This window comes from Hippoglossus stenolepis, chromosome 8, assembly GCF_022539355.2.
Source record: "Hippoglossus stenolepis isolate QCI-W04-F060 chromosome 8, HSTE1.2, whole genome shotgun sequence".
In the NCBI taxonomy this organism is placed as follows: Eukaryota; Metazoa; Chordata; class Actinopteri; order Pleuronectiformes; family Pleuronectidae; genus Hippoglossus; species Hippoglossus stenolepis.
Genome location: NC_061490.1, coordinates 24746961 through 24774662, shown reverse-complemented (window position 1 = coordinate 24774662; position 27702 = coordinate 24746961). Strand labels below are relative to the sequence as shown.

General features: G+C 45.7%; 1 protein-coding gene across 11 annotated transcripts in view; it reads right to left on the bottom strand.

Moving 5' to 3' along the window:
- cspg5a (chondroitin sulfate proteoglycan 5a) overlaps positions 1-18461 on the bottom strand; it is a 41644-nt gene extending 23183 nt beyond the window's left edge. For all 11 annotated transcript variants that reach the window (XM_047341050.1, XM_047341052.1, XM_035164661.2 and 8 more), the window contains exons 1-2: positions 18054-18461; positions 1540-2515 (exon numbers count right to left, since the gene is read on the bottom strand). In XM_047341050.1, coding sequence (XP_047197006.1) covers positions 1540-2515; positions 18054-18153 — 1076 coding nt within the window. In that variant the 5' untranslated portion in view covers positions 18154-18461. The remainder of the gene's footprint in view (positions 1-1539; positions 2516-18053) is intronic.
- Positions 18462-27702: the final 9241 nt, after the last annotated feature.

Here is a 27702-nt window from a genome sequence, read left to right as displayed (position 1 = left end):
AACCTCTGGCTTTGTTATCGTGTAGCAGGTGAATCTGATATCTGTTGTTTCCCGTCACCCTGACAGAGCTGCAGTGTGTTCACAGTGTCACTCAGAGTCAGACTCTCCCCATCAGCTCCGGTCAGGAGGACCAACGCCACCGTGAATACATTTGCATGCTAAGCCGCTAAGCAGCTGCTCGCTAATGGGAAGCGTCTCCTCACTGATTGGCTGCTTCATTCATCTTCATCATCATTACGAGGAAATGTATGTAAAATATCTGCCACTTAGAAATGAGAGATCTGCCTTCACGTGATTGATAACGGTAAAAAAAATCTCATCAATCACAGAGTTCCAGATGTTTCCTTTTTTCTGTTTGCAGCCATTTTCTCTGTCGGTGTTGGATTGTTTTCTGTGGGTCTCGTCCTCGTGATGGATCTCCTCCAGCATGAAGACTGACCGTCACAACAAAATGGCGGCTGATGTCTTTTTTTGTTTTCACTCGAGCTGTGAAGCTGAAGCTGAGGTTTAACATCTATGTCGTCGTCCTATCATCCCTCTACACCTGATTCTAATCAGATTTTACTTTCCTTTAAGATTCACACTGTCGGAATATGTGAAACCAAAAACTGTAGGATCAGAAGGTCGCTCAGTGGAGCTCAGATCAGTCCATCAAGATCCCTGAGTTATTCTCTCAGTAATTCCCGAACTCACAAGGTTAAAGAAAGAGATGAAAACTTCCTGGATCCATTAAATCTTAAATTTAATTGGTTCTTTCTCGGCTTGTGTCCGATCCCTTCACCAAGTTTTGTGGAAATCCGCTCAGTAGTTTTTGCGCAATCAAACAAAACCAAAACAACCAGGAAACTCGGCCTTTATCCTAAAACGCTTTTTAAAAATCAAACTAATTTAGCTTTTTATTCAATCTTTATATTTTTAGTGGCTCTTTATAAACTCCATTACCCATGAGCCCTTAAGTGTCGAGGAGTCAGAGTCGGTTCAGATGTATAAATAAAATCATCTCTAATCCTGAACTCGCTGCTGTGACGATGATGTTGTTGTTTTTCCAACAACTCCGATGAAGCTGCTCACATCACAGATCAGGACGTTTTAATCCACAGTGTGAACGTTGACTTTGTGGCAACAGGAACTCGTATTGAGCCGAAACGACTCTTTGGCTCAGGCCATATTTTATATCTCATATCTCTTAATCCCTTCGACTTCTGACCTCCACCTAGATTCATCACCACGGCAACCAGAGTGGATTGAGTATTGAGGGAAATCATTACTGGGCTCAGCCCGGAGCTCAAACAGTAAATGGACGAGAGTCGTAGTGTTTACGGATAAGTTTGAAAATAATATCGATGTGTAGTTCAGTGTGTACAAAATGATTTAATGTGTTATTGTTTCTACTCGTATCTATGTTTACTTAATGACACTCATCTAAAGTTTCTCATATCTCAACCTGCAGATTCCAGGTCTGTGTGTTGCTGAGTGGTTTGATTTGTGTATTTGTGCCTCATGATGTGTGAAGGACTTTGTGTTCATGGTGCGTCCTACCTGCAGAAGACTCCCACGCCCTCCTGCAGGTAACACTGTCCCCCGTTGAAGCAGTAGTTGGGCAGCATGTCGCAGGGGGAGCGGCAACTTCCGTTCACCGTCTGGTAGCCCGCGCGGCATCCGCCCAACCCGTCCGACCCGTCCACCGGCGAGGCTGCGGGAGGAGCGGCCGCGGGGACGTTCGGAGCCGGAGCTCCAGCACCGGGAAGCGTTGCCCCGGGGAGGAAGGAACTCGGGACACGGGGCCTGGGGCGAGACGGAGACCCGTCGGACAGTCGGAGGTCTTCATCGCTCTCGTAGGCATCAGTTGTGGTGCTGTAGGTGTACTCATCGGCGGTGGGGGACACGCCGTCCTCATAGGGCGTGAGGTAGTCGTAGCTGTCCGGCATCGCCCAGGAGGTTGGGTCCCCACCCTGCAGCTCATGGGCCAGTGATGAAGGAGAGGCCGGTGCCAGGTCCAGGCTGCGGCCGCGAGACGAAGGGTCGAAGAAGTCCACATGGAGGACGTCCGGGGTTGAGGGGTTGGTGACAGCGGGTGGGGGGGCAGTGGTGGTGAAGAGGCGGTCCAGGTCAAACACGGCTGTGTCCTTAGCGTGGATCCAAGGGGGGTCGGTGTGCGGCAGACGCTCCTCCTCATCCTCCTCCTCACCCTCATCCGGTTTAAGTGGGTTGCTAGGCAACAGGTGCTCCGTCTCGGCCGAATCGGGGATGAGCGGAGGCGGTGCCGCCACACCGGCTTCCTCCACCGCAGGAACCACCGATTCACCGAACATGCCGCTGCTCTGCTCGTCCTCTTCGCCGGCACGGGGGATACGGCCCGCCCGCTGGGTCACAGCGTCGGGACTGGCAGAGCTGCTCATCGCGGTTACCGTGGCGATGTTGTCATTGGCCTTGGCCGGTCCCTCCTCCTCGGTAAGAAGGGAGGTAACGTTGGCCGCGTTGTCCGGCTCGGTGACATTGGTCCCAACAACGTTTCCTGGAAACACAAACAAAAGATGTTAGATCAAATGTCAGATCTTAAATCTGTAAACCAGAGAAATGAGGTTGTTTATAATCGATCCAGGACCAACTGGACAGAAGAAGCATCAATTACTTCTCTGCATCATGAAAGTTTAAACCACGCAGGTATAATCTTTGCAAAGTTTTTTCCCCTGAAGCTTCATGAACCGTTTTTGACCCTGAGCACAAAAAAAGAAGAAGAGAAGTGAGCGATGCAGGAAACTGGAGGAGGTGAAAATGGTGCCGCTCTGTAAACAGTTGGTATCGATTTGTTGAGGAAAAACTTTCAGCTCTTAAAAAGGTCCGTTAGTGGAAACGTCTGCAGTCGACAATCAGCTTGTTTGATTTGTAGCGTGAGAAATTATGGCTGCCAAGATTTCATCAACTGCAGATTAAGAGAGGAAAGGGAAGACTCTTGAAAATGGAAGAAATATTTTTAAAACACATGAGTATTGGAGCATTTTACACTGTAAATAATATATTTGTGGTGCCAAAGTCCAAATGCAGCAAAATGAGCAACTATCTTTTCATCAAGCAGGTAAAAGACAATCAATGCAAACAATATAAACTAAGACAACTGTCATCATCGATCTGCTAATGACAGAAATCTGTTTGTCTGTACGTGTCTCACACATCTCGAGAAGCATCCGTCTCGTCGGCTTCAGGGCCCGAAGACGCTCAGTGTGGAAGTCGGTGCAATTCGGACACGAGCTACGTTCAATATTAATAAACGTTGAATAAACAGCCGACCGGCGCTCTGGAGCTGCAGCTGCTGGGACTCGTCGATGTGAGTGATGATGTCGATCATCACAACCGAGCGTTCACAAAACAGCTGAGTCTCCAGTTCAGCGTCTGTGTAGTCGAGCTTTACTGGACTTTGGAGAAAACTGCAATCAGCAAACAGCCCATTACAAACAGGAAGGTTTATAATGGCTGGTAGACCAGTAACAAGCATTCAAGCAGTTAATAATAATTACAAAATTCAAATTGTTCAGTGTTGAATGAAGGACACAGATCAGAAAATATGTTCTGGGCCTAAAAACTGCAGAGAAATGTGGTTGTGTGTCTCCACACACAAACCACAGTGACATCAGTGACTGCAGGAACCATCACTATGAAAAATTCATCAACCAGGGGGTTGAAAATAAACTGGTCAGGGCTCAGCTACAGCAAAGACGTTTTAAACCCATCTGAAGTTAAAACTGTGACCTCGCACCGAAGCAAGATTCCAACCACTTATCACAGATATTGGTAAAAGACCAGCAGGAGGAGATGAACTGTCGGATACAACATCTGCTGATGTTTATATTGAGACTATAAATTCAAACATACTCGTACAATCACCGACTTCACTCTTTCCCAAGACACGTTCCAGCCTCGGAATCACACGCCCGCGATGACATCACCACACTGACGTCTGTTCGCTTCGTGTGACGGACCGCGCGGGGGTCGAGGGGTCTGGCATCGAACCCACGGGGGTGAGACTAATTAAAAGGAGATGTGATCGGCCGCATGTTTATCCTCCAGCCGATGACTTCATCCGGGGGCAGCTCGTTGCAGAAAGCTGCTTTACGGCCGCTGCCCCTCCTGGATTAAAGGAATAATTCACTAATGTACTTGAATGGCAGGGAACTGGGATTAGGGATTATGTGGACGGAGAGGGGAGAGATTTGGGAGACGCTTTTTTGGGGGGGGTCTCCTGCAAAGGAAGGGAGTGGGGGGGGTTCTCTTGAGGAGACGCAGACAAGAAAACAAATCAGCAAATGTAAGAAAACTACAAATACAGTTTATCTTGAACCACATCCTTCCACCAACTTTCCAGGTAATCCCAGCGTCGGGAAAAAGAAGTGACCACCGAGTGAACTCGTACCTACGTTCGCCACGTCCAGCAGCCGAGAACACAAATTATAAATGAAACCACCACCTCTTGAATAACCTGGAGTTTAATTTCTCCGCTGATATCAAACCCCCAGTGATCCACCAATCAACCACCGAATGTCAAAGTAACTGTAATCTGATTACTGACTTTTCAAATTGCAAGCCCTTACAGTTACTTGTCACTGAAAAGCATAACCCTGATGGTCATTCACTGCCCGACGCCGACTTTACGCTGCAGCTAAACCTGAGTAAAGGGACTGAAGGTGAGATAAGAAGCAACAGGTTCGACTGTGAGTCTCTATCTGCTCCTAGTGAAGCTGTTTGTGGTTTAAAGAGCTGAAAGAAACAAAAGAAGTTTGTGTTTATTCATCTGAATTAGTTAAAGTTGTACAGATTCTGCAGAAATCTGTGTTTGCAGAACTCAACCAGTGTTTCAATCAAACATTGCAAATCTGCTTCTACTGCTTCTACTAACGTTATAAAGTTTTGAGCTGAGTCATTTTTTAATAATCTGAACCAGGGACTGAGATCCTGAGTCATTTCCTGGAAATGACGGCACCGATATCACAGTATTATTCATAACTCTGGGTTTAATAAGCTCTGGACTAAAAGGTGACACATTTATCTGGGGGGGAATAAAATCGTATCGACTAATCTTTAATAATAAAAGAGGAAATTATAATTAAATTAAGCAGTTGGTGATATTTCATCTACACTGCAGCTCAGAACATATTTACGTGTCTCTGGACGTAAATAAAATTCATGTCCCAGTGATTTTGCAGTTCGGTTGCGACCGCGATCGGTGACGCTGATTAAAAGTGCTCGTGGTCGTGTAAAGAGCTTTGGTTAACAGCCTCCACCAAACGGCATATGTTGAAAAAATATGTGGAGTTAAGCTCTGATCTCGACCCTCTGGGGTTTTAATCTTCAAAAGTCTCCAGGCTCCATTTGCACGACCAGCGGATCATTACGTGTTGTTATGACCTCCACCAAACTTTTATAAAGAAAACAGGAAAGAAACGCTCCCACCCTGTGACGTGAACAAGCAACAATCTCACAACCTAGCAACAGAGAAACCACAACGTCTGAGTGAGACATATTTATCTTCATGATCTTTAAGTGGCTCAGAGATCAAATCAGTTTGAGTGATTACTATTGGAATTGTGTTTTTTTTACTTTTAACTGATTTCTCTTAACTCTGTGTCTGTGTTTTTCTTCATGTCCCCATACAGCATCTTCAACATCAGTGTCTGAACTGTTCCTTATAAATAAAACTTCCTTGTTTTCCCTAATGATGTGTTCACACCAGTTTTACACAAGTCTTACGTTACTTGCACGAGTTTGGCGGCGGGATCTCTTTATGTTTACTCATTCAAACAACAAGAATAAACCCAACCCCTGGAATATTTGCCTGTTCTCCAGAAAAGAGGAGAGAGTGATTACTGGTGAAGTGAAGCCAGTAGTGATGTGTGTGTCCACAAGATCCGGTGACGCACACGACTCTGGGAACTTCAGCGTCTTCTGGATCGTTTCCAGCGCATCTATTCACGTCTTTGTCTTTGCGTTGATTTTGTACGTAATCACAGAAACGTGACGTTTGACTCAGCTCCTCTTTGGTTGTTTCTCCTCTTCTGCATTGAGACTCTGTATATTTTCCCCTCATACTCTTTGACATTTCACACAGTTAAGAAATTCTTTCCTGCATAAACATGGATAAACAGATCATAAAACACATGTGTACACATACACATACAAGGTTTCATCTGCACCTCCCTGTCGTTGTCGGTCTTGAGGTGTTCGACAAGTGGAAATCATCTGTTTATCGGACGCTTTGTTTTCTCTGTTGCTGCGGCAGCGAGTTGCATCTTTGAAGCCGGGGTCGTTCTGGGGCTAATCCTTTCAGCAGTCCCACAATCCACTGCTGTTTAACACATCAACGGGACAACCCCAGCGTAAAATGCCCAAAACCACACACACACACACACACAAACACACACACACACACAACAACACAGCCTCTACTATAACTACACAAAAGCATTTTGCTCACAAGGAAAGACCATAAATATCTGTAGATCTCTTCTGCGCAAATAAAAATAACCATATTCGTCTTTGTTTGCTTTTCTTGTCAGCCACACACACACACACACACACACACACACACACACACACACACACACACACACACACACACACACACACACACACACACACACACACACACACACACACACACACACACGGTAGTAGCAGCTCATTAGGTGGGTTTGTATGAAATCTTCTGAGAAAACCTTCAACACAAATGAATCCTCAACCTGCCGCTGCTGCAAAAACCCTGATGAGTGAAAAGCGTGCGTTGTGGAGAACAGACGGTTGCGGCGGCTGCACAACCTGACAGGATGACAGCGGATGATGAGGAGAGCTGGTAACGAGGGACGAGGGCGAAAATGACACATTGTGACAGGGAGAAGCTGCAGAAATGATCCGGGGAGGAAGAGGAGGATGTGACAGAAAGTGAGGGATTGAGAGGTGGTGAGAAGGAAAGAGCGAAAGTGACAAAGAGGGAGGAAAGACGCTGAGGTGGAAACTACACGACACAGAAATAAACTCTCTTCTGTTCGGTCCAGTCTCTACTTTCACTGGCCTCGAGTCTCACTCTGCTGCAGCCGACATCACTTCCTGGTTAGTGCACGCTCCCGTGTGCCATGTGACCATCTCGCTGTGAAACTCTGTGATCTGCACACGTGTTAAGTCAGTGTCACATGAATAAACAAATCTGAGCCGAGCGCTCTGACTCATCGATGACTTTTATCCAGTTATCCAGCCAGCGGCCGGAGGCTTTATATTTTTGGGGTTGTCCGTCCGTCCCATTCTTGTGGACGTGATGTCTCAAGAAAACCTCAAGGGAATGTCTTTAAAACTGGAACAAACATTCAGTCAAAGATGAACTGATTCGATGTCGGTGGTCAAAGGTCACCGTGGCCTCACGCTGCTTTGCCTCAACATGTCGTCATCCGTGTGGAAAACCCGACTCTGTGATCATAACAGCGTCCGACAGTCCAGCTGCTGCCGCGTTTCAGTTCATGATGCAACATGAGTTTGTTTTATCGCTGCTGAGTTTAATCCTGTGCTGATGAAAGAATCTCCATAAAGTTAACTTTAATATGCAGGTTTTTTCAACAGTGCAGTAAAAGCTTCTCCATGTTTGTAAAAACCAAGATGAGACGTTCTTCTCTCACAGGTGGAGGCTCAACTTCGTCATCCAGAAATAACTGGAACTTTTAGTCCCAGCACTAAAAGCTTCCTGCAGATGCAATGATGAAGTTGATTTGTTTAAAGGGACGAGTAACAGTGTGTTTTCAAAGTGAGGGGACAGATTTTACGAGTTGTTATAGAGATCCACCAGCTGACATAAAATGCTGGAGTCATAAACCAATCAGGCGTCTTCCGCGCTGCAAGCCCCACCCCCAAAAGGCTCAATGGGTAAAAAGATTTCTGGTTTCTGCAAAAGTTCCTGTAGAACGTTCCTGTTGTGGAAAACAGGCTTTAATATAATATAATATGGGTTCACTTACTGCTGCTGTGTATTTATATCCACCTCAAATATGATGCTTCAGTTATAAAGTTTATTAGCCTCAGTTTACTGACAACACAAGACGAGGCCTGGACTCTACCACTGAGTCATTGTTGGCCAAACCCTGGATGGCCGGGGGTGTAGCCCGGGTGGAACACGAACAGCACCACTGCTGAGGGTGAGTCACCTGTCAATCAAGGAAAAAAACCCTCAAACATTTCAACCTCTTCACCAGAAAAATGTCAAATTACATGAAATTCCGAACATTGGGACTTTTTTCCTGGGAAACAACGACTCAGTCGCTTCGACACAGAGAGTTTTCATCTTGTGTCTGAAACTCCGTCATGTTTCCTGTTAAGTGGAAACACATGGGACACGTTAGCTAACATGGGATCATCATGAGGTCATTTTCAGCCGTGACAGCAGCTCCACACAATGTTGTTAGCTCATTCCACCATTTTGGCTCAGACGATTAACTGTAAATAAAGAGCCAGAGTCTGTTCGGTAGCTACTCCTCTGTTTACTGTCCTATCAATTAAGACTTAATGCCCCAATGATATCTCAAAGAAAGATGTTTTCCTTCTCATTGACCTGATGTTTCTTCTGAAACTGAATCTCAGGCCGTATAAGGAAACCTCCGTGGTGTCATCATGCCGGCGTCCTCACCGCGCAGATCTCTGGACTGAGCTGCAATTAAGTGGAGCTGTCTCTCTCTCACCGCCTCGTTAGCCTAATTGGATTAACGAGGGAGAACCTTTTGACGGACAGCTGGTTCAGCAGCAGCGTGGCGACTCAGGAAGGAACAAGCTCCGCCTCACACGACACACAACAGCTTTGTTTTCTAGTGGCTCTGAAAGAGAGGAGCGTCTGTCGATTGTAGTTTGACTGGTTAGAGCAAATTATCACAGGTGCCACGAGTCGAGCAAAATAAAACATAAACGCAGAATCTGAGAGATGAAGGAAATTCAAAGTTCAGCTGCAGTTCATAATGTTCTGATTCAACACATGAGAGATTTTAATGAGCCAGTAAGTGAAGCACCGAGTCATGATTCCCTGTCATCGGAAAATCCATTTCCCTTTTGAATTTGTTAAAAACAAATAATGTTTTCTTTCACTCATTGTGTCGAACAGTGAGGTTTTTAAAATGAATTCAAGGTTCCGCGGTTCATTAATCTCATTCATCAGATAATTAATAAACGACGTGATTTGGAGGGAGATGACTGCTGGTGATGGAAAGATCACAGGGATCAGGGAAAGTATGAAAAGGTTCGGAACAAGCAGAGGTGTCGTGCAGCTGGAACGCACCAGAACAAAACTCCACTTATAAACCAGTTAAAGTTCATAAACTCACACGAAACTTTAAAGAGGGTTTGGGTATAAACTTGGAATGAGGTAGTTGATTATTGGTGCTTGATCTGAATCAACAGCGTCTTGTACCCGGTTACAGAGACAGGGTCAGGGGGCGGTCGAGTCCGGACGGGTCGGTTCAGGGCTCCAGACTCAGACTGGGTCCAGGACCAGAATGAGACAAACCATCAGAAGAAAGGAGTCGTTGTTTGTTTCCTCCCAAATTAGATGAGATAATCAATCCGTGTTACATAAGGAGACTCCTGTTTATCTTTCCTTGTGTGTGTGTGTGTGTGTGTGTTGTGTCTCTGCCAGAACAACCCACTGGTAATTGGGGTGGCTTCCAGTTCCCCTAGTGAGGGGCGTGGTCTTAATGGGGAGTTTGGCCCCTGAGTGTGTGTGTGTGTGTGTGTGTGTGTGTGTGTGTGTGTGTGTGTGTGCGTCTCAGACTGATTGTTTGGGGGCGACGGTGCCTCAAGGCCAAGTGCTGTTCGCCTGTGTTGGCGAGCCGCCGACCCTCCGGCTTCGCCTTTTGTTAAACCCAGATCAGTTTGGAGAGGGGCAGCCACCAAACCACCCACAGACCCGGGGCGCTCTGATTGGCTGTGACAGACTGTAAAGAGTAACCTGATTGGTTCTGACAGCTTGGGCCCGACGGCCAGTTGGGTGACCCAGACATGAGGGAGAAGGGGAAAGGTTGGACGCTGGCTGGCAAACAAACAAAAGCTTACGGGCTCCCGTTGGAACAATATGTTCAATCTTGTTCAGAGGGGAAATCTCCGTGATCGTGTTTTAATATGTTTCACTGATTACACATTTCATTTAGGACACTGGGCATTTACATCCTGTCTGAATGAAGGGTTTGTCCAAAACACAAAAAAATAGACCAGACTGATTGATGACTTCACAAGGGAGTGAAGGATTTCACATCTGATGATTCGTTAAGGAGGAGACACAGAGAAATGAGGGAACCTGAACCATTTTAAATGTCACAAGCACAAATTCAGTTGAGCTCATATCTTAAGAAACAACATTTAAAGTCACTGGATCCAGTGTTTTTCATTTGTCTGTTTTTATTCTTCAGGATCCATCAAAGATTCTCTGAGAAATCAAGGAAAAGGTTGAAATGTGTCTTTCCTGGATCCGCCCCCTGATCCTGACGGTGTAATAATTTAATGTTTTTACTTATTCATCTGAGTGTTAACGCCCTAAACACAACTGTAGTGCGGCAGGTGTGTGTATTTCCTGACAGTGTGCGGACATTTAACACACACCAGGCAGAATTTTAATTAATGGTTGTGAAAATGGCGGCACCGAGCGAAAACCACAGATTAGAGCTGAAGCCGAGAGACAGAGAGACTCTTTAACTCACTCTCATGGATTTCAACCTCAAATACCTGAACCTCGAGAGAAACACACACGCACACGCACACGCACACGCACACAGTAATGAATTAAACATGAGGCTTTTTCACTCAATGCTGCTCATTAACATCAATATAAAGAGGAACTGCTCAGGTCCTCTATCGATTTTCCATCAGCTGCTCTCGCTCTCTCCTTCCTTCACGCGTCTATTTTCTTCTTCCTCCATCTTCTCACCTCCTCTTCATCTCCCAAATCATATTTCTTGTAAATCTCATTTTTTTCCCCCCCATCCCTCTCCTCTCTTTTTCCGTCTGGCTCTTATTTATTTATTTATTTTTTGCCTCCTTCCATCACATGAATCCTGTCATTTGCGACTCCACAGGTGGCGGCGGATGGAGGAAGGATGTGTTGCCGTGGAAACGCTCTCAGCCTCGGCTCGAGCTGCCGCGGCGCCGCAAAGCCGACAAGATCTGCAGCCGCACGTAGACACACACACACCTAATAATGATGTGTTTATCTTTGGAGATCTGTGGTTTTATGAGATTTGAAAATGTGCCACTGTGTTATTTCTATTGGTGTGTGTGTGTGTGTTAGTGTGTGTGTGTCCAAACTTGTGTGTGTAGACATGTGCATGCATGCATGTGTGTGAGGTCATGAATATAACATGACAACTTATATGCACAAGCTTTTTCCTGGCCACTTTACACCGTGGCGTTAAAGTGGCCAGTCAGTCAAATTGAAATTGGCAGGTTTGTGTGTGTGTGCGTGTGTGTGTGTGTGTGTGTGTGTGTGTGTGTGTGTGTGTGTGTGTGTGTGTGTGTGTGTGTGTGTGTGTGTGTGTGTGTGTGTGTGTGTGTGTTGAGTGCCTGCTCGATAAGTGTGTGTGCATCCAGTTACAGAGTTTCTCTCCTTCCTTGTGACCTGATTTTGAACGTTAATTTCTCATGCGTTTATCATCCATGTTGTGTTTGTGCTTTGACTTTGTCTTTATGACAAAAAACTACAATTATTTAGTGTATATACAATCATTAAATCAATTCACATTTGAGAAGCTTGAACCAGATCATGTTTTTTTTGTCATTTTGATTTAAAAAAGGTTGAATTTTGTCTCTGAATCGTTTTGACTCTTATTCTCTTTTTCTTTTCCTTCCCAAGATGAACCGTGAAGCAGAACGAGAGAAAACAGCGACACACAAAGCAAATGAATCCTTTTCTAATCATCTGTCTCCCTGCTGAACACACTGTGTGGTCTCGACAGGTGTGTGTCCCTGTGTGTGTGTGTGTGTGTGTGTGTTGTGTTGTGTTGTGTTGTGATGGGTGCACTTGAATGTTAATGTGACAGTCTGCAGCAGAACAGGGAGGAATGAGGAGCGTGCACGGTCGCACGGAGAGGAGAGGGGAAGCTCCCGCACGAACATGAACCCAGTGACTCGCTTCGGGAAGGACACACTGACACACAGTCTAGCACCTACGTTACACAAACAGACACACACACACACACACACACACACACACACACACACACACACACACACAGGGATGGAGGGCAAACGCACTGCAGCGCACATTAAGACAGAGAAACAGGTGCGAGCCTGCACAAACCAAAAGATATGCTCCCGTTACATCTTCCATTTTCCACTTCTTACTCAAACACACACACACACACACTACACACACAAACACACAAACACACAAACACCTCCTACATGAACACACAAACATGTAAATCTCTGTTCAAGGGCACCCAGAGTTTGAGAACAGCGCCAACTCAGCACCGCTACCAAAGAAGCTCACACACTGTTTCCTAATTGTTTCGTCTTTGGGCCGGAAGGACGGGAGCAGCCTGTCACCGTCTCGCTGCTCGTGACCTTCTCCACCTGCTGTGGGAACATCTGGCTGACGACCTCAACGCGCCAGATCACTGTCACACCTGCGCCACACTGACAAACACCTGGACGCTGGCGAGGACAGAGACATGGAGGAGACACACCCGGCACAGACGGACAACTGTCTTATCTCTGGACTTTCTTAGCTCAGCTCAAAAGTGTGAAAAACCAATTTAAACTGCATAATTTCCCCCGCAACAGATTATACGTTTCTCATTTTACGCCCATTTCACAAACTTCAAGGAACAGAGGACGTCAAACCGCAGTGAAGCACCGGCTGTGCAGCACAGAGAGAAGCCGGCAGCCGGTCGGGTCGAGCCCGTGTCCACCTACGGATGCTAATGTGGGCAGATCCAGGTGGGAGGATGAAACCAATGAGATTAGGATCACTTAGTGTCCTGACAGCCAGATTTATGTGGAGGAGACACCACCGCTGATCCCGGTTTAGTGCTGTGAGAAAAAAAGTTTCTGTCCTCAGGGGAAAAAAAACCTTAAGCTACTAAAACAGAGGCTGCAATTTAAGATTATTATCATTATCAATATGTCAAAATTAAGGATAATGTCTCAGCATGTTTCTCCATATTCCATTTAGCTGCTTCACCGTCATCACCTGGACTCTGACACGAGAACAGAGCCACTGTTATCAGTGTGTTCGACAAAGTGACACATCACATCGCACAATAACAACTATACTGGTTCCAGATTGAACACCACTGCAGTCGCTCCTCTCCCCCTGCTCCTCTGACACAATCGTACGTTACTGATAATTGCTGCGCTAACGAGGCCCTTAACGGCTTCAGCAGTCTGACATGTGTGGAGTCGCAGTAATTTGACGACGCTGCTGATTCCTCTTCCTCGTCCACCGCTCTTCACAAGCATCAAACACCGAACACACACACTGAAGACGCTGCTGATGCTGTGTTCACACCTGAGGGTCTGAACCAGGATTCACGTGTTTGTTCCATAGTTTCATTTGATCTGGTTCGTTTTGGTTTCACATTGTAATTCATATGTGTGTCCTGTCGTCATCTACCTCCAGAACACCTCTTCTGGTCGAACTTACTTTTGGTGCGTTGGTCTGGAACCTTTCACACCTGATGTTTAGGTCCAGGTGTGAAAGTGCCTGAAAATAACAAATCATCGAATCTTTCTCTGCTTTCTGATGCAAAATTCAAAAATAACAATAATACAGTTCTTTGAGTAACATGTGCGTGTGGATGTCTCCTTTCTCTAGATCCCTCTGAACAGAAACACTCTGAAGACTTTAACGATGCTACAGTTTCCCAGACGAGACCCTGATGTTTGCACATTACACCACATCTGGAAACCGGAGAGCAGATGAAATGCTCCAGCAGACGTGACCAAGACACAAGCGATGACACCATCTGCAGATTAGAGCTCGTAATGATGAACTACGCCCATTGCCGCTGGCTTTTGGACAAACACACACACACACAAACACACACACACACACTTTCACACACTGTCAGCGGGCGCCGAGCCAACCGACTCTGCGAGAAACGTCCGCGTGTGCCAAAATCCAACCAACATTTTTGAGCCTTAATGAAATTCAGAGCCCGAACACATTATGGCGGCAACATGAACACACTGTTCTGCCAGCCGGTGTCGATGGATGTGTGTGGTTTCCATGGAGACGGGGGAAAGGAGGAAGATGAGAGAGAGAGGAGAACGAGTGCAAAGCCATTGTTCAGGCCATTTTATAATTTTTGGGGAGGGGGTGTGTGTTTTAATCTTTTGTACGCTACGATAAAAAAAAAAAAGGAAAAAGGTGGGATTGGGTTAGTGGAGTCATGGAGGGAAGGATTTGGTTTGAAGATTGACCCACTGCACATCAAAGATAATCTGTCAGCTCACATATGTGTCAGCAGGCCAGAGGAGAGACGGAGGGAGGAGGAGGGGAGGAGGAGAGGAGGAGGAGAGGAGGAGGAGAGGAGGAGGAGGAGAGGAGGAGAGGAGGAGAGGAGGGAGAGAGGAGAGGAGGAGAGGAGGAGAGGAGAGGAGGAGGAGAGGAGGAGAGGAGAAGGAGGAGAGAGGCTCTGTCAGAGAAACAGAAAACCATCACTCCATCAATCACCGAGTTCACTTAAAGCCCTGCGTCCTATTATCCGTGTTAAACACGCGGGATTGCAAATGGCCACCGGAGAGAACGCGGTTTGACTGACGGCGTTCCGGTCGTCTGTCGTCACTTCAGGGGCAGTTGGCTTCGGTCGTCTGAGCATCGCACACAGATGTGGGGCAAGCTGCCGCCTCCACACTTCACCGGTGGAGCGAGGAAATGTGTGTGTGTGTGTGTGTGTGTGTGTGTGTGTGTGTGTGTGTGTGTGTGTGTGTGTGTGTGTGTGTGTGTGTGTGTGTGTGTGTGTGTGTGTGTGTGTGTAGGAGGAGGATTAGCCCGAGGTTGTTCTTTAGGGTCTGCACCAGATCTGCCTCTTTCTGTTGAGTTCCCACCTGAGTTGGAGCTGACGTGAACTCTGCAGCGTCGCTGAGCAGAAACAAAGGGACGTTACGAAAGCTTATTAGATCTAAAATTAGACTTTGAGATGATCATATTGTATTATATGATTTGAATATCCCACAGGAACCCTTTCACACATCAAGACCTCGTCTACACTACGGCAGAACGGATATCTTCCACACAACCTTCCATCCATCTCATCGTCATCCGCTTATCGAGGCTCGTGTCACAGAGGAAGCAGCCGAGTGGCACATCCCAGACACCCCCCTCCTGCATCTTGAGATGTTCCCAGGCCAGATGGGATATTTAGTTCTGGGTCTGCCCTGGGGTCTCCCACCCGGCTGGCCGTGCCCAGTAAACCTCTGAGAGAAGGTGGCCAGGAAGCATCTCTCAGTCTGAGTCCAGCCGCTTGTATTCGGCTCGGTTCAGATGAGAACACAAGGGGGTTTAAATGACCCTTTTAAATGTAAGTCGTGCTTGTGGCTCCAAAGATGTAAGGGAAATATCTCACCACGGATTTGTTTTAAAATGTGGTTCAGATATTCACGTTTCCCTCAGATTAGGTCCTATAAAACCTTATTTTCTTAAAATAAGTGAAAATAATCTGGAATAATCTTCTTTCTGGTGCATCCTTTGCATCTTATTTGAAAATACAACGTCAAATATAATTTTTTTAAAGCTGATTTGTAGCTGAAACAGTTAAACAAACATCTCACTGAAGGATTTTTTCTCTGGATGATGTCTGGATTTCTTTAAGTGCATAAAGTGAACCTCATTTCACAAGCACTCGTCCAGCTGAGGTGCCAGCTGGTGCTTTCCTGCAGAGCTCTGCAGAGGAGAAATGTGCTTTGCTCAAGGGTTGTTCCTTAGATAACATTACCCAGGTGGTTGAACCCCGCACTCTGGTCAACCACGAGGCCAATGTTCCCAAACTCATATCGTTAATGTATTTTCAGTGTCCCTAAGTTCCTGAAACACGTCGTCAGTAGTCTGTCGATACCTTTGTATCATTGTGACATCACCATGTAGCACATCTGCATGATGCACACCTGGCAGCTGGACTGACACGCCCCCTAACAACGGCAGGTAAAGCGAGAGCGGAGGCAGACATTTCCTTCAAGCGCTGGAAGCGTTGGACCAATCACAGGAGAGCGGACTGGGCTTTATCAGGAGGGGGGGGGGGGCTGGCTTAAAGAGACAGGAGCTAAAACCAAGTGTTTGAGACAGAGGCTGAAAGGAGGAGCTGCAGCGACGGACAGGATGAGGACAGTGATCTGAACATTAGAGATATCACTACTTAAAATGATCAACCTCAATATGTCTCCTTTAATATTTCTGAAAATGCATTTTGGTTTCAGCTCAATAAACATGAAGATATGTGGGCTTGTAATTGAGCTTCAGGATTTTTTCAATCTTCTAACGGAACCCGCTGAGCTGTTTCCACCTTGCTGCTCGTGCACAGCTCAGAAAACCACCAGCTTCATATTTAACATTTAAACATAGTGTGGGTTTGATTTTCTCTTTTAAATCTCAAAAAAGATAAATGGCAGAGAATTTCCCCAAAATCTGTACAGAGCTAAAAACAGTTACTCCACATAATTATCTCATATTCTACACGGGTCTTAAATACTATCACACATCTCTACATGAAGGAACAGAGGGGGAACTAATGCAGCTGCCATTTAAAAAAATAAAACACCATTTAATTTCAGGGGGACTGGAGAAACTGACAAGATCTAATTTGACCAGAGTGATAACAAAAATCTGATTCTGGCCATTTCTCTTTAATGTTCCATTTGTGTCCATCTTCCAAATGAAACACACAATAAAAACCTCATCTCTTCCCTCAGCTTCCACAGAGCGATGCAGAAGAATCATCCAGATTATATTAGATTATAACGCCAGACTGATTTCCTCCAGTGTGCGGCCGCTGCATTATTAATCTGACAGTAATGTAGTCCGCCATGCGCAATGAATCTCAAGACAAAGAGCCACAGAGAGAAAGAGGACGAGCGAGAGAGAGAGAGAGAGAGAGAGAGGGGCTCCGTGTCTTTATTTAATGTTTACTCGTGTGTGTGTGTTTTCTCTTTCCTCTGTATCAGAATGTGTGTTCACATCCCTTCATGAATTATTCACCGGGTCCCTCAGCTCTAATCCGGCCTTTGTGTGGCTGCATGTGGAGCCAGTGCCTCCAGGGACCCGCTGTCCAGCACCGGCTGACGGACACTGTCACCAAATCTCATTTCTGCTGTAACATCTCCACAGAGTCTCATCGCTTTGCTGCTGCTGGGAGTTTAAATGGTGGTTGTGTGTGTGTTTTTTTTTTTTAAACCCTCAAATGCTTCTGTGTGCAAAACTGAGCTTCGAGGAGACGGTTGCATTCATGCATATTCATATCTGTGGATATCCCTGTGATATGCATGTAATAATTCATCTTTTACAATGAGCAGGTTTGCAATATTTTTAATTAATGTCCTCATATCAGGGTTTTTATTGGCTCCTGACCCCATTGTTACCTCCTCTGTGTGATATTCACAGGGATTTAATTGTCTACTTGTGTTTTTTAACCATGACCTAATTTAGGTTTGTGCCCCCTGTAAATCATCTCTATCATATTCCTGCAGATACAGAAAGTAGCAGGAGACTGAATCTCTGGATTCATTGTGACATTTGTGGATCGAAATTCCTGCAGATCTTTGCTATGGTGTCCATAAGAAAATGTCTTTATTTTTATTTTTTTATTTATCCCATTTTGATTTAGAATATGAAAGTGTTCAGACTCATGCACACACAGATGATTAATAGCAGTTCAGTGTTAAGTGCTTCCTAACCTACAATCCTCACTGACCTCCTTTCGGAGCAGCCCTGTGGGAGTGTGTATATCCACACAGAGAGGGGGCAATGCTGCTGCAGCAAAAACAAAAACACGATTTAACTATGAAATAAAGCATAGTTTTCTCTCGTGCACGGTTCAGGTGCAGCCTCTTACCGTGCACGGGCCCCGGGATCAAGTGCAGCGCCAGGACGCACGACAGCAGCGCGAGTCTCCAGCATCCCGAGCACGGGGAGCGCGCCTCCTTCCCCTGCATCCTCTCCGAGCAGCGACGAGACGAGAGAGACGAGAAAAGAGAGAGAAACACAAAGTCCCGGTTCTGGCGGAGGCGGAGGTTGTAAAAAAAAAAATGTTTTCAAAAAAGTAATCCGGTCCGGTGGCTCTGCGGGTTTCCGTGCGGGTCTAGACTCGAACCTCCCTGCGCTCCTCCTCCATAGCCGCTCGGTCTCAGCCGTCTCCTCGGGTCCGCTGCTGGTTCTCACGCACGCTGAGGGTGGTCACGGCTCCATCGCCACACAACAGCGAGGGTGGGGGGTTGGTGGTGGTGGTGGTGCAGGTGGTGCAGGGAGGTGGGGGTGGGGGGGGGAGCAGACAGCACGGCTCGGCTCGGCTCGGCACAGCTCGGTTCGGCTCGGGAAGCACCGGGTGCTTTGGGCACTTTGTGGCTGAGAGGGACTCGGACGCACGGCGGAGTGCAGCGCGCACAGCAGCCTCCTCCTTCTCATCAGCTGCGGAGGAGGAGGAGGAGGAGGAGGAGGGGGAGGAGGGGGAATTGTTCATGCCAACCACTCCTCCTCCCCCATCCTCTTCATCTCCCCCCTCCCGCACTCATTTTCCCAAGACATCCCCTCCTCCTCCCCCACCTCCTCCCCCTCCTCCTCCTCTCTCCATCCTTGTCTCAAACTTTTCTGTCCTTTAAAGCCTCCCCCTCCTCCCTCTTGTCCAGACATTTCTCCTCCTCTTCCTCACTACTTCCTTTAGTTTCTTTTCCTGTCCCTCCTCTCTATCTCTCCACACTTCCCTTTCCTACGACTTCCTCCCTCCTCACTTCCTCAGACTTTTTATCCTCTTCCTCCCTTTTCTCCTTTTTCCTTCTCCTGCATTTTCCACAAGATGTTTTATTTCCCGATCCTGCTTCCAACACCCTCTTCATCCTCCTCTTTCCTAAAACTACTTCCATCTCTCTCCTCTTCCCTCTTTTCCAGAGACATCTCTCCTCCTCCTCTTCCTCTCTCTGTTCTTGTCTAAAACTTTTCCTACTTCTTTGTCCTTTAAATCCTCCCCTTTTCCCCTCCTCCCTTGTTTCCAGACATTTCTCCTCCTCTTCCTCACTACTTCCTTCAACTTTCCTTCTTTTCCTTTCCCAAACACAATCCCTCCTCCTCCTTTTCCTAAGACTTCCACGTCGTTCTGCATGTTCATCCCTCAATGTGTCTGCCTCCTCTTCCTCAAACTCTTCGTCCTCCACCCTCTTCTCCTCACAGTCCTTCATCTTCCGAGACAATTTATTTCCAGAAAACTTTTAGTTCTCACTCGTTTCTTTTCCTCCTGTTCTTAGCACTAAATAATAATAATATAGTAAATCGTTTTTGTCTTTAAACACAACCACTTCCATCCTCTTCCTCTTTATACTCCTTCCTCTCCCAAAACATTTGACTCTTTACCTCCAGAAAACTTTGGTCCTCTCTCTCCATCTTTACTTTGCTCTCCGTTCAAACCCTCTACCTCTTCCCACCTCCCTCCTCCTCTCTCCATCAGTTTTCCTAAAACATTATTACTCTTCCATCTTGTTCTCCTCCCTCACTTCTCCCCCAACACCTTTTTTATCCTCCTCTTCTCCCATCTTCCCCTTCTTTCCTCGGTCTATATTCCAAGACTCCTTCCTTCTTCCTCCCCTCCCCCCCCTCGGACTCAAACTTATTCCTCCGACATTTCCTGACACTTGTTGTCATCTCTTCCTCTCTTCCCCAAAACTTTGCCACTCCTCCTCCTCCTCACCCCTCTCCCTCCCCCCCTCCTCCCTCCGTCTCAAAGCTTTCTGTGTTTTTCTATTCATCTGAAAGTGTCGGATCTCAATAGGACTGTGGTCACTTCTCTCTTTTCTTTTAAACCTGAGGGAGATCGTTCCGTTTCGAAGGAGAACAACTTCCCGTCCTCTCTCAGTTTTGGACGATGAGACAGTTTAGATTATGTAAAAAAACAAAACAAAACCTGTGTTCGGTGTCTGATGTCATCAAAACAAGCAGCTTTGTTGAATGGTGTGACACAGAGAAGCCAACAAAAGGGAGGAGGAGGAAGGAGAGAGGTATGGAGGGTGTGGATGAAAGCTGGGGGTGTTGCAGGGGTAAATGAGGGGAGACACACGGTGATGAATGCCCAAGGGCCCGGGGTAATGGCGGTGGTGGGGGTCGTGCGCGGGCATTCTTCCACACACACACAAAAAGGATAAAGGAGGAGAGAGAGGCTGCAACAGGAGATGTGTTGTGTTGTGTGTGTGTGTGTGTGTGTGTGTGTGTGTGTGTGTGTGTGTGTGTGTGCAGTCAGTTGTTTATGTGTACATGTGCACGTGGAAGCAGGCATGTTTAAAAAAGAGAAAAATCTGAATGTGTAGTGGAATAGAAAACGTGTTCAGTGTTCAGTGAGTTGTGAAAAGTGGGTCACGGACATTTCACCAGCTTCAATTTAAATGATGTAAAATATTGTGCCTTTTGTTTCGAGGACACGAGTCCCCCGACAAGTGTCCGTCATGAAGGTTTGCAACTGATGGGTTGTTTATTTTTCATTTTCATTTCATTTCGTCTGGTTTTTAAACGCTGTGTTCCGTTGTGTGTTGACCTCAGGAAGTGGCAGCGAATGGGAAACAAAGAAAAACCAACAAAACAATAAACATCATGAAATCTCTACTGTGGCTGATAGGATGATAAAACAGACAAAGCTAATCACACTCAGAACAGGATTTAACAAACTCACGAGACACGAAGCTGAATCTATGAGATTTGTTGCAGATTTCTTGAATAGAAAGAAATTAAAGTCTCCTGAAGTGTTAAAGAAAGTGATAAGAATCTGAGATTTAATAAGTTACTTCTTGTGGAATCCTGCTGACAAACACACAAACAAACACACAAACAAACAAACAGAGCAGAGGTAATAACATAATAATAATAACAGCTTGAGCTCATTATTCTTTTGACACATTTCATAAATAACAATGAAGTGACACTGGTGGAGAAGCAATAAGTCACAGACTGTCTGTGTTGTTGACGACGACGGCTCCTGTTGTCGTCCCTGTTTGTTTAAACTTATTGCAGAATAACTTTCATCACGTTTCCTTCTGTGTGAAAGACAGAGCAGCGTCTCATCATCTGTCCCCTCGGAGCTGCAGGACCAGGGAGGACCAGGGGACGGGGGTCTCTCCACGTTTTGGGGGTGAACACGAAGGATTAAATGTCCTTTTTTAATCCCTGTGTTGTTCAGCACTGTCCCCAATTTGATATGGAAATCATTCGGCCTGGACGGGGACAACAACAACAGCACGTGACGCTGAGCGGGACACGAGAGGCGTTAACCCCAAAATACTGGAGAACGCCAAACTGCATGAGGCTGAAGTTAGAGTGTGTGTGTGTGTGTGTGTGCGTGCGTGCGTGCGTGACAACACGTCAAAGCTCAGTATCAACTCACATCTGACCCCAGCTGTGTCGCTGTGTGACGGATTATTGGACATTTATGTTCCAGAGAAGAATTCATGAATGACTCTAATCGGGCCATATGTAGGAGGCTGATATTCATGAGGTTTGGTGCAGTTTGGTTTAATTCGAGGCGACTGAGCTCTATTTGCAGTGTTTTCTCATTTTTTCTATTTATGCTATTATCACCAAATCTCATCCAAAAGGTGTCGGTTTATGTTTCCAGCTGCAGAATAAATCCTCTCATCACCAGAGCACATTGACCCTTTAATCAGATTTCACTGTAGTTCACTGTCCGAACAACTGGAGCCTCATCAAACTCCCACAGGAGAGTGAACCTGAGCGCTGAACGTCCGACCGGAGGTTGTTCCATGACCCACATTCTCTATAGGAGCAGACTGAACTGCACCAGGTCTCATTAGTTTGCTCTCGAACTCATAACGAGAGCAGAACGTGGCCTCGGAGGCGGATTCAGGAGAAACGCCGCTCGCTGCACATATGGAAACGAGAAGCTCCGTCCTGATTTGTTGTTGAAGTTTCTTATTGTTGAGTTCAGGTCAAATCCTGTTTTAATATATTACTCATATGCTGTGATGATTCTTCTTCTTCAAACCGGCTGTGGAGCTTCAACTGTTCAGAGCTCATTGACAGAGAACAGCACGAGTTGGTTTCCTCCAGAGTTGAAGCCTTTTTACAGCAGATATTTGGTCATGGAAGGAAAATCCCAGGTGTTACTCTTAATATTAACTTTATAATATTAGGATTAACTTTATTTCATGTACAAACACAAAATCTACTGATCTTAGCAGCGACTGACGCTGTTTCTCTGTCAACAAAAAATCCAGGTGAATTTCTTCTGATCGTTTCTGGCAAAATAATAATAAAACAAAATCTACACTGTAGTGGGAAGTATTCTCTAATCATCGACAAATATATCAGGCTGTTTATCAGAGGGAAATCAGCCATGACTGTCAGTTAAATACATATTAGTCAGTAAAATATATCAAGTCTGACATTTATAGTAATTAAAATTGATATTGTAGCTAATAATAATAATAATAATTATTGAATGCATTGTTTTCTTCCAGCATCTTCCAGTAAAACAGCAGATCAGATAGTTGGCAAGGAGACAGGAGACAGAGGGGAGGAGAGAAGGAGGCCGGAGAGAAGGAGGCCGGAGAGAAGGAGGCCGGAGAGGAGAGGACAGGGACAAAGAGGACGGCAGAGCAGGAGCCATCTTTGTTTGGCTCCTTCACGCCACACGTCCCCGTGGTGTCGTGAACCGACGCCCTACTTTCACCTTCTGCATTTTTCATGACACAAACTCACACACACACACACTGACACACATACTGACACACACACACACACACACACACACACACACACACACACACACACACACACACACACACACACACACACACACACACACACACACACACACACACACACACACACACACACACACACACACACACAGCAGTGAAATGTCAACTGTGAACACATGCATGACCAAACACAACCTGAAAATCACTGAGGTTTGCAATATCGACCAAAGGAAACAGTATTTCACAGTCAGCTCTGTGCAGGTGTACTATATTTTATATGTGTACTATATATACGACTGCATCAAATATTCTATGTACTCTGTACTGCCTTTTACTTTGAGCCAACGAAAGAAGCAGCAGGAGCAGTTACAGACTTTCTACAAATGTATAATTTAGTTTGGGATTAGAAAACGCAGTAAGTGTCGATTCAAGTATGAAGATTAACTCGATCTTAGTTAACTCACTTCAAACCTTTATGGATCCTTTGGGTTCGAAGGTAGAATCAGGTCTTTGGTCCTTTTTCAGCTTTTTTCCACGTCAAGTGGGACAGGAGACAAACCGGGACTCAAACTGTTTCCCGGCAACAAAAACTCTGATGATCTGGACGAGGCTCCTCCTCCTTTGGTTCTGTCAGACAAAACGTCGGGTGCCAGAGGCCATCAACAGTAACTGTGGAGCCATCGCTATAGCAACAGGCTCCTGCAACGAAAAGGTCGAGCACCTGCGGCGCGTTCGGCTGCGGCAGGATTTAGAAAACACACACAAACAGACACACACACGACAGGAAGCACGTAAATGGGAAATGTGCAGGAAAACAAACACAGACTTTATCAGCAGGAATTATACTTTAGTTTTGAATTTTCCAGTTGCTGAGTGAGGAGCTCAGCCAAAGGTGGCGTCCACACCCGATGAGTCACTGGGTAAATTACCTGCGTAAGAACATGACGTCCTGGTTCTTAATCCCAGTGAAGAAACTCTGATTCGAAATGTGTTTCTCATAACTCATCTGGTCCGACTTCAAACAAAACCTGTTGGACTCACTGGGAAAACATCAGAGATAAAGAACCAGCAGCGACTCAGCAGTTTGAATCCAGACTCCTGCAGCTCTTTGGTGCCAGATCGGAGTTTCTTGGGTTTTGGTTTGTAAACATGAACTCGTGCTCACGTCTCCGTGGGTCCGATGCCTCTATTTGATGTCTTCACATGAGAATTCAGGGGCTTGGTTTCCGAGGAGAGATCCTGACGATACGTCTAAAGACCTCTGCTGATAAATGACGTTTCAGAATCTGTCTTTCACTCATGGAGGAGGTTTTTTCCGGGTCAGACTCGTTCACATTCAGGGGCGGAGTGAAACCTGGGTAGAGCAGCAGGAGGCCGGACCTGACGTATGAATTCCTCTTCATCACCAAAATCTCCTCGTCTTTCCAAGTTGGCGTCTTCGTCTTCAACGTGCAACTGCTCCTCTTCTTCATCCTGAGATATTTGCATTCTTCTAGTTTCTAATCCGCACCACGTTAGAAGAGTCATCAACAAACTCTCTCACTCGCTGTGAAAAGTTCCAGAAACTGTTCGGAGCAACTGACCCCTCAGACATTTGGGTTCCCACGTTCAGCCCCTGCAGAACATTTTCAGGAAAGTGTCGAGGGACCGAAGCGTGCGACTCGTGAAGCTGAGGTGAACGTGAAGGGGGACGAGTGAAGGTGAAATCTGGGTCCACGGTGTCAGATGAAGTCAAATGGGAAGAAGTGACTGAAGAAATCCAGAGAGAGTCACAGAGAACGGTGGAGATGTGAAGTGTAAAGCTCATCAGATGTGGCAGAATCAGTGCAGATGTGGGAGGCCGCAGGGAGCAGCCATGTTAATTATGAAACAATCTGGGGAAGGACACACACACACACACACACACACACACACACACACACACACACACACACACACACACACACACACACACACACACACACACACACACACACACACACACACACACACACACACACACACACACACACACACACACACACACACACTCTCTCTCATGTGATATATCACCACGTCCTTGGTTGAAGAGCTGAGATATTTAAGTGGTTGAATCTCTGTAAAACTGAACTAAACCCACTGCGGCTCTGCTCCTCTGTTCATTTATTTACAGTGTGCAGCAGCAGGGGAGCTTCACGACGAAGGCGACCGAGGGAAACGAGCGGGCGACCAAAAACCCGGCGAGCAAACACAGCTCGTGTTGTTTACTTCCTGTTGTGTCAACACAAAGATGCAAAGTGTGGCTGTGACGACTCGAACGTGTTTCCTGAGCTAAACTGGAAAGTGGAAAGTGTTTCTGCTCCTCCGAGTGAGACGCTGGTGATTTTTCAGACGCCTCCGCGAGCCGCGGCCTCTCACTCGGCACTCAGATGAGATTAAACACCTGACTCACACGTTCTTACATAAAGCTGCTGATAGATGGAAGTGAAGCTCTCAAGGACACCGAGTATAGAACTGAGCATTAGAGGAAACGTCAGTCAGTACATTCACTGCTGCACCTGAGGATAATATCAAGATACTTTTACTGAAACCAGGTGATGTCATTTCATGTTAATTCATTCTTCTAATTGACAATTAATTAATTCAGGTAAAAATTACTATTATTTTAGGTGTAAGAATAAGTTACAGTCAAAAAATACAAGTTCAAATACTGATTTTACTATCTTACACTGATGTACTTTTACTTCAATAAAGGATCATAATAGTTAATTATATTTTTCCAGAAAATCTGAAAATCTTCTTAAAAATGTCTTTACATGATAGAAATCCCATCTGGCAAAGTGACAGCTTTAATCTTTCGATATAATAAATATCCTCCGACACGAAGAGGAAGAGATTTTATAACTGCCAACTTATCATCTGATAAATGTAAAGTGTGAATGTGCTCAGATGTGTTTAAAGTCTAATGAAGCTTCATGAGCTCGTTCTACCTCTCACGTGACGGAGGCTGAAGAAAAACATATTTCTCATCATCTGAGCAAATCCTGAAAATACTGCCGGCAGATTGTCTGTCGGCCTCGAGTGAATCGTCTGAATCTGAAACACAGAAACACCGAGCTTCAGCAGTGACGTGGCAGATTGTGCAGAGACGGACGGTCCGTGACTCAAAGGTCAAAGTTTGAGACCAAGTGTCAAGTGAAAAAGACTCTTGTGTAAAAGTCTCGACCTCTTCGTCCTCTCTCCCTGTCAAACACTTCCTCCTGCAGCAGCATCAGCAAAATGCTAAATGGTTCGTTTTCTGTTTTTCTACTGTGGAAACCGGGACAGGAAACAGAAGCTGTCAGGCTCCAGGGTCCGAGTCAGAGTCAGAACTGGACGTTTGCCTGTTTGAATTCCTCGTTGTCTGTTAAATAATCAGACGCACGTTTCCCTCAACAGCTGCCGAGCTGCTCCTGAGCAACAAGAGAAGACATCAACATGTTTGTGTCGCTAGTCATGAACCTAAGTGTGTTTAAAATACCAAACTAACTGGTTGAGTTTCAGTTTAACCACGACCACGATGATTCACGGTTTAATGAACCAAACTAAAAAGTCAAAGCGCTCGTTAAATACATTTCTTTTTCTAGAATAGTTTCTCTTATTTGAGGTCGTTCTTGTCAAACTGATGTTTTCAAGTTTTCGTGTTTCTGATCAGTTTGGTTTTCATTAGTTATTTGATGATACAAAAACAATGTGAAGCGTCATGATTGACAGCTGAGTCTGACTCGTGATTGGCCGAGCGTGTGTATCGACCTCACGACCACGGCTCCACCCCCTGGTCTCTACCTTCATTTCTGGAAAGTGGGAGAAAGTGGCACCGGCGGCAGCCATCTTTTTTTTATTCTCAAATTTGCATTTTACTCACAACTTTCCATGAACTTTGTGAGGAGCTGAAACATCAAAATAAATCCCACTGATCAGTTTCTGCGTCTGCACCATCATTGTTCCCACAGTGTTTGATAAAAAGCGCCCCCCCCCGCACTGAGGGAGTAATCGGCCCTCATCCCTCTCAATAACAGCCTCATGGTCAATCTGCTGGACAGAGAAATCACCCCCCTCCCTCTCTCACCAGATTACAGCAGTGGCCGGCTGGGATTAGGTTTTAAACTTCGCATGTTTCTTCTCATTTCCCTTCACACAGATGCTCCGGTCAGCGGCGGCAGCAGAGAGCGGCAGCAGAAACAACCGGACCAAGAACATCTCCTGTGTCCGTCACGTGACTCACAGGCCGGGGGAACCCTCATAGTGGGGGGGGCTTTTAGTGGTGTATAAATATAGAAAGTAATCCAATGGCCTAAAGTGACGTTTGAAGTCTCGATCTAAAACCTCAACTGGTTTGGTTGTTTACCATGAAGCTCTGCTGGTTGTTCTCAGATCACAACTGAGATCAGGTCTCATCTTTACTGTGTTTAAACAACTTCATTCTGAGACATTACAGACGTTACTTGTTATAATCATATTATACGTGTATTTCCACAAGGGGCAGATAAACCTGTCGTCTCTACAATACGTGTGTTATTTAAATTCTGTGGCAGCTTCACGTGCAGCTGCTTTGTATCAACGTCCTTAATCCCAAAACAAAGAGACACACAGATAATCCAGTTTCTCTGCAGTTTTTGAATAACAAAGAAAACGATGACCGGATTTAAAGGAACAACTTTCATCTGCATATTTTTAAACCCTTTATCCATCTGTTTACACATGTATTTAAGTTCTTTGAGCTGTTTACATGTCAAATATAGTTTCTGGAACATGTTAATGCATTGATTTAGT